Below are 10,628 nucleotides of genomic sequence, written 5' to 3'. Positions count from 1 at the left end.
TCATATGAATAGACTGCTATTCGATACGAAGATATCTCAGTTGATTGTGAAATAGTACACACATAAAACTCAAAATATCCTGCTAAGATTGTGTAAATCTACTAACTATATACTAACTGAACTGCGAAATGGACCTCCTCTTGTTGTTGGCATCTACTCGACACGACGAACGAGCTTCAGCCCCCATGGCACGTCGTGGCAGTTCTTGACGTGCGCCACAACCTTCCCGGAGTGCGCGCTTCGCTTCATCCTGCAGTTGTTGTACGGCGGCGTGAGGAAGCACGGCTCCATGGACACGTCCCGGCGGCACGGCGGGTCGGGCACGGCGGACGACTCGTTCGCCGGCTTGTACATCACCCGCGGCGTCAGCCCGGCGAGCCCCTGCGCCACGTACCCGAACGTCGACCACCCGCTGGTCACCAGCGCGTCGGAGAGGCTGAGCAGGTATATCTCGGCGCACGCCTTGGCGTCGTGCGACCCGGAGCCGAACCGCTGGTACTCCTCGTGGCTCGGCTGGTGCACGCCCACCGCCTCGCCGGTGGCCGTCGCGCGCTCCCAGTACATGCCCTTGAGCTTCTCGTAGTACCACGACGTGAGGGAGGTGACGAGCACGGCTTTGGGCTTCAGGCGGCGGCGCGTCGTCGCCGCCGGTTCTCCGGTGGTGATCACGTCCGGGAGCAGATTCTCCATGTGCGCGCACGCGGTGATCTGTTCCAGGACCTTGGGCGACTCCTGCCGCGCGCCGAAGACGCGCACCTGGACGCCGACTCGCTGCCGCGCCGTCGCGAGGTAGGCGTCGTAGTAGCGCGTGACGAGACCCCAGATGTGGTTGTTCGGGTGGAACAGGTACCGTGCGAGGTGGTGGAACACGGCGTCCGTCTCCGGGAAGAGCGAGTCGAGCTCCGCCTGGAATCCGGTGACGAGGAACAGCCCCGGCACGATGTAGCTGTCCGTCCTCATCACAAGCCACGGGACGTTCCGGAGCACGCTCTGGTCGTCGTCGCAGAAGAAGAACTTGTCGTGGAAGGTGTAGTCGTGGTCGAGGTGGATGTAGGCGAACGCCGGCAGCTGTTGGTGTGGCGTCGGCACGTCACCGGCGGCGGCGTCGGTCGTGATCACCTTGTTCTTCAGCATGTTCCCGTAGCTCTCGGTGGTGTCGACGCTGAAGCTGGTGAAGTTCGTCAGCGGGAAGCCCGGCGGCAGCAGCCACGTCGTGCCGGGGAAGGGCTCGCAGAAGAGCTCGCCCATCTCGTTGCTGGGGTCGACGAGGAGCACGCGGTCGGTGAGCATCGCGTACAGGAACGCCGACGCGGCGGCGAGCATCCGGTTGCCGAGGCCGCGGTAGGATATGGACACCAGGTACCTGCACTCCGTCTGCGGCGGCGACCCGATGCCGCCGCTCTTGCCCGACCTCAGGCTCTCCACGGCGTTGCTGTACGCGGCGGTGCCCGGGCCGCACCGCCGCTGCAGCTCCTCGTGCCGCCGCAGCCTGGACACGAGGTGCGGCGAGGGCTCCTTGCCGGCGTTGTTTCGACGGTACATGGCGGATTGGTACCTGCTGTGGCATGACCCCTCGTCGAATCCGTCAGCCAACAGGCCGCCGAGAAGCTTGTCGTGCGCCGCCGCCGGCCGGTGTAGGAGCAGGATGGACTCGTCGCTTGATGATCCTGTGAAAAATTTCTTCAGTATCAAACTTGCCCGCTACTTGTATTAGTTCGTCGGAATATTGGAACGATGCAAACACAGCAATCATTAGTTTTCTTACCTCGGCCGCCGACGTTGGCAGAGCTGATCCAGACGGCCGGCGAGCTGGAGCGCGCGCCGTACAGGACAACCATTGGCGGCACGGTCATGATGAAGACGACGAGCGCAGCATTGGCTGCACTGTAAACGAGCCTTCTCATCGTCGACGGTGGGAACGCCGGCGCGCCCTCTTGGGCCTCTGGCCACCGGTGTGAAGCAAGCTGCTGCTCCTTCCATGGCGCCGCAGCGCCGTCGCCGCCGATTGTGGCTTCGTGCCGTCGCATTGGTGAAGACACCAGCTCCGTCGGCAAGGTTGCTATGATCGCACTGCAGCAGCAGCTCACCTGCTCAGGTGGTTTACCAGTAGAAGTGTACGAGATACTGAGATTAGCACCCACTTCCAGGATTAGCTATCACCAAGCAGTAGGAGGCATGTGGTTTACCAGAGTAAATACGATGGCGTGTAACACTACTGTAGTAAATCCCGATACATGTAATATCTGTCTCTTTTTCCTAAGTCACATCTTTGCATCTGGCTTGGAAGCCTAGAACCCTCGCGATTTGCTATATAAATAATACTTCTAGGGATGGTTCATTGACCTGTTCCCCATTGACCTGCTCCAAAAGGACCAAAAAGGCCTAAATTAGCGAACATTGACCTAAATTGGAGTAGTAACAATGTGAATCAGGTCTGTTCATATTACTACTGAAATTAACCTTATCAAAATTTAGCAATACCAATTTTTTTTATCAGTTGACATAATTACTAAATTTGGTAAGATGAAATAAATATGATGTGACAAAATTTCCTATGTGTTATCAATATTTGATAAAAAAAACTAAATACAGTTATATATTTATCAATTTTATCAAACAATGATATGTTTAAAATGATATTTATCAATTTTAACAATCTAAACAGGCCATCATTTCTTATCGATCTACTCTGTCCTAAAATTATTTTTCATTTACCCCTCAAATATCAATATAAAGGTAAAAAGACTAAATCATCCTTTATTTTTTCAAATACCAATGTAATTATCTTCTACTTTATTTTTTTTCCAATGTATTTCTCTTCTCTTTCAAAAAAAAACCTCTAATACATGAAATTATTTTCAGACAAATGAGAGGAGCGTAGCCCAACTCCTTTCTTATGGTGTAACTTATCCATATGGGTTTAAGTACTAGATTTGATATGGGTGTGCTTCTATTTACTATTAGTTGTTTTTCTAGTGGTAAACGACGTACCTGTCAACCGTTTATGTTAGCACTGTGTTCTAAAAAGAAATTATTTTAGAATGGAGGGAGAAATACTCTAGGGGTGCTCATGAAAATGTTTTAGCATGGCTCGCACACAAGTGCTGGCGCTGCTGCCATTTCTGTTTCTAAAACCAATGACATCACATTTTTTGGACAGTTTCATCGTTGCCTTTTGAACATTGCACTTCGACATGAACCAAATAAGGTCCCGTTTAGTTCCCAAAATTTTTTCCCAAAAACATCACATCGAATCTTTGGACACATGCATGAAGCATTAAATATAGATAAAAAGAAAAACTAATTGCACAGTTGTGGGGGAAATCGCGAGACGAATCTTTTAAGCCTAATTAGTCCGTGATTAGCCATAAGTGCTACAATAACCCACATGTGCTAATGACGGCTTAATTAGTCTCAAAAGATTCGTCTCGCGGTTTCCAGGTGAGTTCTGAAATTTAGTTTTTTTATTTATGTCCGAAAACCCCTTTCGACATCCGGTCAAACGTTTGATGTGACACCTAAAAATTTTCTTTTCCCCAACTAAAACACACCCTAACAAGGAAAAGAAAAGCTATCACCTTGTTGATTGCTTGCCGATTATATCGACCAGTGAGGCAGTGATGATATAGAGGCTTAATGACGAAGCAAATAACCAAGTCGTGTTAGCCCTCTCCTACAACATGTAACAGAGGAAGAGGCAGGGTTTACCTTACCGCCGGTAACCGCATGGTTACCACGGTTATCGGGCTTATCGCGGGGTACGGTAATATAAGTACCACGGTAACATCCTTAAATTCAAATAAATTTAAAAAATAATTTAAATTTTTGATAAATTTTGCACGGTTTTGTATGGTTTTTAATGCCAGAATGTGGTAACCCCGATCCCGGCGGTTTAGAAAACCCTGGGAAGAGTAAGGAGATGTGACGAACGAGGGCAGAAGTACAACCAGGAAGAAACAGTTACTCGGTTGATTTCGGCAGCCAATCCAGCAGATCTACCAAACTGACGCGACTGTGTGGTTAATATCCGAGCAGAGCGTCCGTCAAAAAAAAAAAGAAGAGAAGTATCCGAACGAACAGAGCGATTTCTTACGCTATGTTCCGATCCCTACGGCGAGCGACCACCAGGAGGCGCAGACGTAACGATGGGCCCCGTCACCGCCTCCCCGCCGTTGGAGTCTTGGGAGATTACGGTGACCGACCCGGATTCCGGTGCCGTGTGCAGTCCATACACCGAGATGATCGGTGCAAACGTGCAGTGCTATGCTCCGTGTGCTTCGGCCTGTCGGCCTCTCGGGAGTCGGGACGGGAGGACGAATACAAGAGCCTAATTGCAATGGGCCGCTCGTGGGCCGCAGTTAGGTTTCGGCCCATGCGTGTCTACAAGCCAAAAGCCACTGGGGAACAGAGAAAATCCATCATCTCACGGGGCCGTACCGTAAGGAGAAGCATGTAAATAGGAGTTTCCTTTATTCACTCCAAAGATATACTTCCTTCGTTTCAGGTTATAGACAAACTATTCTAAGTTTAACTAAGTTTATAGATAAATACAGTAATATTTATAATACTAAATTAGTTTCATCAAATCAATAATTAAATATATTTTCGTAATAAATTTATCTTAGGTTGAAAATATTACTACCTTCTTCTATAAACTTAATCAAATTTAAATCAGTTTGACTTTGACGAAAGTCAAAATATTTTATAACCTAAAATGGAGGGAGTAGTAAAAGTTGAATGTGAAATGGTTAGCACTCGATAATAACACGTAAAAGCTAAAGATCGGGCATCTTAATTTGTCATGTCGTTTGGCATCTACTCGGCACGATGATGAACGAGCTTCACTCCCCACGGCACGTCGTGGCAGCTCTGGACGTGCGGCACAACCCTCGCCGGATCGGCGCTTTCCTTCATCCGGCAGTCGTATACAACAGTCCTGTTGCGGTCCAACAAATATGGAACGAAACAGTCCCGTTCTGTCCCAACGTACATGGGCTGCTCGTACGCCGTAATCCCCAATTAGGCCCAACTTATATGGTCCTCACGCGTAAGCAACATTCCCTTTCCAGCCCAATCTATATGGGCCGCAGGTAACGTAACGCGAGATGTGCAGCCCCCTTCTCCTCCTCTTCCTCTCCGCCATCGAGGACGTTGAGCCCGCGGCCACCGTGATGCTCTCCCTCCGCCGCTGCCTCCCTCCCCTAGTGACGAGTTCCGCGAGACTGTCGGCGCAGATCAGAAGGATCTGACGCGTTTCGGTTTCTGTTGCAGAGATCTCCATAGATTAATCATCCACAGAACCGGTCAGTGACATTCAGACAACACCTGAACATTGTGCAAAAACCAAATTTTATTATTTTTGGTCACGTCGCGGCATGCATCTAGTACGCTTCTACAGTCTGGATCTGCGTGCCTGGCACGAAGCCACGAACAGAGCAGTTGACTTCACGACCTGGGTACCAAGATGTTCTCCCTATGAATTTGCTGCTCTGATCCCAGGTCTCAAAACCTGGTGTTGGTGTCAGTTGAGAGGACCAAAGATTGTCACAATATGGCGAAGCGAGGAGGAGGACGGCCTTGGGTCATCGTGCTCTTCTCATTGCCTCTGCTTCTCGTGTTCTTGCTGTCCGCCGATCGCCGGGTGCTGATCGCATCCGAGTCCCAAGTGCTTCGGCTCATAAAGGGAAGAGGTAAATGACAAGTCGATGACTCGTAATTTAATGTTTCATACCTCGCTTTATACGACATTTGTGCAAATCATCGTACTATGCCATCGAGTCTAGAGAAAACAAAATCATTTGAGCTCATGTGAAATGTGTCGGTGACTCGTAGTCTTGCCCATGTTAAAATTTCTCGTGTCAATTTCAACGCTAGCATTGGCATCAGGGAGGTGTTAAAATGAGTGTAGGTCAACTTGTCGGTTAAGAATAGTTAATTTCCATCTCGGTATCCTTTAACAATTGTCAACTTACAGGTAATTACAAATCTGAGATCGGAATCAAAGTGTTTCTACACTAGCAACCAAGATTAGTACTAACCAATAACCATAGCCCATAGAGCTCGATTCACCCACAGAAAGAATAAAGAAAACGAAGTATGGCACGCAGCATCTGCATTTGCATCTTAGCAGAAAACTAAGTATAGCCAAGTAGGTGGTAGCCTACATACCATTCTACCAACGTCGCCGGCGGAGAGCCGAGATGGGATCCGGCGGTGCCGCCGCCGCCGCCGCCGCCGTGCCACTACGGAAAGAGAAGCAACGCTCAGCCGCCGGCCGGTGGCCGGAGGTCGAGGACGGCGTGGTGCCAGCGACGGCCAAGAGGCACGTGCGCAGGGCGTGGAGATGTGGTGTCAACGTCGTGCTCGCCGCCTTCGTCATGGTCGTGCCGCCAATGGTCATCCTCCTCGACGCCCGCGGCGCCGGCGCGCCGGCCGTCTGGATTAGCTCCGTCAACGCCTTTCGCCGAGGTCAGGGCCACGGTTTCAGACGTTGACATGCGTGTCAATCATCCAATTGTCAAGTGTGTAGTTCAGTTTGCAGCCAGTCAATTGTCAACGTAGTATCTGCAAGCCTGAATTCTGTTGCCGTCCGTGTACCGATGCGTGTCTGAGTCTGACTGACGAAGTGAGAAACTGAGAATTGATTTCGTTTGTTCAGGCGATGGCTCGATCCTGCAATGGCCGGCGGCGGCGGCGGCGCGCGACAAGCTTCTCGGCGGCCTCCTGGCCGACGGATTGGACGACGGATCATGCCACAGCAGGTACCAATCCGCCATGTACCGTCGAAACGCCGGCAGGGAGCCCTCGCCGCACCTCGTGTCCAAGCTGCGGCGGCACGAGGAGCTGCAGCGGCGGTGCGGCCCGGGCACCGCCGCGTACAGCGACGCCGTGGAGAGGCTGAGGTCGGGCAAGAGCGGCGGCATCGTGTCGCCGTCACCGGAGGCGGAGTGCAGGTACCTTGTCTCCATCTCCTACCGCGGCCTCGGCAACCGGATCCTCGCCGCCGCGTCGGCGTTCCTGTACGCGATGCTCACCGACCGCGTGCTCCTCGTCGACCCCAGCAACGAGATGGACGAGCTGTTCTGCGAGCCCTTCCCCGGCGCGACGTGGCTGCTGCCGCCGGGGTTCCCGCTGGCGAACTACACCAGCTTCAGCGTCGAAACCGCCGAGAGCTACGGCAACATGGTGAAGAACAAGGTGATCACGACCGACGCCGGCGATGCTGCTCCGACGACGGCGCAGCTGCCGGCGTTCGCGTACATCCACCTCGACCACACGTCCACCGTGGAAGACAAGTTCTTCTTCTGCGACGAGGACCAGAGGGCGATCCGGAACATCCCGTGGCTGGTGATGAGGACGGACAGCTACATCGTGCCGGGTCTGTTCCTCGTCACCGGATTCCAGGACGAGCTCGACTCGCTCTTCCCGGAGACGGACGCCGTGTTCCACCACCTCGGCCGCTACCTGTTCCACCCGACCAACCACGTCTGGGGCCTCGTCACGCGCTACTACGACGCCTACCTCGCGACGGCGCAGCAGCGAGTCGGCATCCAGGTGCGCGTCTTCGGCGCCCAGCCGGAGTCGCCGAAGCTGCTTGATCAGATCACCACGTGCACGCAGAAGGAGAAGCTGCTCCCGGAGGTGATCGCCGCCGGAGAGCCCCCCGTCGTCGACGTCGCGCCGGCGAACTCCAAGTCCAAAGCCGTGCTCGTCACCTCGCTCAAGTCGTGGTACTACGAGAAGATGAAGAGCATGTACTGGGAGCACGCGACGGCCACCGGCGAGGCGGTGAGCGTGCACCAGCCGAGCCACGAGGAGTACCAGCGGTTCGGTGCCAGGTCGCACGACGGCAAGGCGTGGGCGGAGATATACCTGCTCAGCCTCTCCGACGCGCTGGTGACCAGCGGGTGGTCGACGTTCGGGTACGTGGCGCAGGGGCTCGCCGGGCTGACGCCGTGGGTGATGCACAAGCCGGCGAACGACACCGCGGCCGCGGCGGGCGACGACCCGCCGTGCCGGCGGGACGTGTCCATGGAGCCGTGCTTCCACGCGCCGCCGTTCTACGACTGCAGGCTGAAGCGTGGCGCGGACACCGGGAAGATGGTGCCGCACGTCCGGCACTGCGACGACGTGCAGTGGGGGTTGAAGCTGGTTCGTCGGGGGTGAATGGTATAGTACGTACATTGTAGTAACAGTTTTTGTAGTTGTCACGTTGTCACTCTCGCATGTTGTACACTTGTATGTTAGCAGCATCCATGCAAAATGAAAGCTGATAGAAAGCTTTACCGGAGACTGGAAAGGAGTCGTCGTTTGGTTTATGCTTATGTTTATTCATACCGCTTATTAGCAACCAAATATAATTTACAAGAAAATTATATATATATATATATATATATATGTGTGTGTGTGTGTGTGTGTATATATATATATATGTGTGTGTGTTCTTAGTGATTTAAAAATAAATACTACAGAATAAACTATGGTAAAACAAACCACCAGATCAACTTAAAAATTAAGCATAAATATAAGCGAAAAGATAAGACCAAAAGAGTAATTAGCAGCCTAGGAAGCAGAAAGTATTTTCTACACCTAGGTGCCATGGCACCTAGGTGTATGCATGTAATGCATAAAATTTTATAAGATAGTCCATCATAATATAAGACACTATGTAAACATGTAAATCTAAATTTGATCGATATATGAAGAAATAAAATAACAAATTTTATCTGCACTGTACGGGTACTATTCACTGTCTGATTTTATTATTTTTGTTTCTCTAGTTGTAGATCAAATTTAGTCCTGCATGTTTGTGTATAGATTTGTATCATCACAAACGATGTTACTAATTTTTTTCAATTTTCTCTATAATTATTTGAGCCACATGTAAATGATAGGTGCCACGGCACTAGGTGTAGAAAATCCTTGTCCGCCTAGGAAGCAGGGTAGACCCATATTTTGGGCTGGTCCTGGGCCTAAAGGACCATGGACTCAAACAAATTTTCACCACGTCGTTCTCAATGGAAATAGGTTCATCTAAGGTCCCTTAACTTGTCGACGAATCCGATTTTCGTCCTTCAACCGGAAAACCAGATACAATAGATCCCTCAACTATAAAAATCGGTGTAAAGGAGGTCCCTCGGCGGTTTTGATGGCGGTTTTGACTGACGTGGCGCGTATGTGGTTAGTTTGACTCGGTCTTGATCTGACGTGGCGCTTACGTGGCAAATCGATCCGGAAAAATAATAAAACCCGTGGGACCCACATATCAGTTTCGCACAAATAATAATAATAAAATGGTGGGATCCACGTGGGCCTCACATGTCATCCTCAATCCCGAGTGGGCGGCGAGCTCCACGCTGACGGCGTCCGGAGCGAGGCCGCCACCACCGTCGAGGCGGAGAGGGCGTCAGCGAGAGGAGATCACGGCGGCGTCGGAGCAGCTAGCAAGGAGGTCGGTGTAGACGTGGTCGAACCGTCGAACCCGAGGAGCGCCTGGAGCATGCATCGCCTGCCGAGGCGTGTCGCCACTGCTGCGACGCGGTTGAGCGTGTCGAGCTTCTCGGCGAGCGTGAGCGCCAGGAGCCACGAGTCGTCGCCTGGCACGAGCGCACGCACGGCCTGGGAGCCGAGGCAGCGCGGGCGAGCAGCCGCGCCGCCTCGGCGTCCGACAGCGAGCGGATACAGGTTGGCGGCGCGCGACATAGCGTTGGCCACCTCGAACGACAGGATGTCGACCTTCCCGTCATCCACCCCCTCTGCCGCCGCCGCCGCCGCGCCGCCCTTGCCGCTACTCGTCACCGGCTTCACCTTCCTAGATGACGACGTCGCCATGGACAACACCTTGTGCACCAGCGACCGGCCACCATGGCGATTTCTTGATTTTCTTCTTGGATCAAACAAAGATTAACCAAAAGGAGGCTAAAAAGTAGTAAGAAAAATATCTCCGCTTTTGCACCAAATCCAGCTAAACAAGAAACCAACCACGAGCAGTCAAAACAGACACATGTGGGTCCCACGGGTTTTATTATTTTTCGGATTAAATTGCCACGTAAGCGCCACGTCAGATGAAGACCGAGTCAATCTAGCCACATAGGTGTTACGTCAGCCAAAACCATCATCAAAACCGTCAAGGGACCTTCTTTGCACCAGTTTTGATAGTTGAGGGACCTGTTGTATCTGGTTTTTCGGTTGAAGGACGAAAATCGGATTTGTTGACAAGTTAAGGGACCTCAGATGAACTTATTCCTTCTCAATGGGTAGCTATGACCCAACAAATGACTTGACTTTCATTTTTGTAAACAGCAGTAATGTCATACGCCTCGAATAAATATTGAAAATATACATAAATTTTTGAACTTTTCGTAATTATACATGTGTTTTTGAAAGCCCGTCAAGCAGAAGGCTGGAGAAGCAGAGAATATGCTGGGAGCGATACATTTGGCGCCACCGGAAGAAGAGGCAACTGCAAAGAAACTGAATATCAAGGAACATTGCATCTTTAGAACAACAGATTTTACTGATTTATGCCTTGATGTTTACAAGTGCCGAAAAGAATTTTAAATGTTAGCAGAATGCTTAAGCTTCACTGGCTGAATACACAATATGACATGTTGACATGTGTATAATAG

General features: G+C 51.3%; 2 protein-coding genes across 2 annotated transcripts; one reads left to right on the top strand and one right to left on the bottom strand.

The window, feature by feature from the left end:
- LOC107276715 (fucosyltransferase 2) lies at nucleotides 1-2,226 on the bottom strand. The gene is given in 2 exon segments (XM_066311353.1): nucleotides 1-1,667; nucleotides 1,745-2,226. Coding segments are annotated over 2 exon segments (1,797 nt in total). The 5' UTR covers nucleotides 2,028-2,226; the 3' UTR covers nucleotides 1-153.
- Nucleotides 2,227-6,190: 3,964 nt separating this feature from the next.
- LOC4340467 (galactoside 2-alpha-L-fucosyltransferase) lies at nucleotides 6,191-8,225 on the top strand. Its single transcript, XM_066311354.1, has 2 exons — nucleotides 6,191-6,477; nucleotides 6,695-8,225. The coding sequence occupies exons 1-2, from the start codon at nucleotides 6,201-6,203 to the stop codon at nucleotides 8,164-8,166; spliced, it is 1,749 nt and encodes a 582-aa protein (XP_066167451.1). The 5' UTR covers nucleotides 6,191-6,200; the 3' UTR covers nucleotides 8,167-8,225.
- Nucleotides 8,226-10,628: the final 2,403 nt, after the last annotated feature.

Source organism: Oryza sativa, chromosome 6, assembly GCF_034140825.1.
Source record: "Oryza sativa Japonica Group chromosome 6, ASM3414082v1".
Lineage (NCBI taxonomy): Eukaryota > Viridiplantae > Streptophyta > Magnoliopsida > Poales > Poaceae > Oryza > Oryza sativa.
Note: the sequence above shows the minus strand (reverse complement) of the source record. Positions and strands in the feature narration are given on the sequence as shown.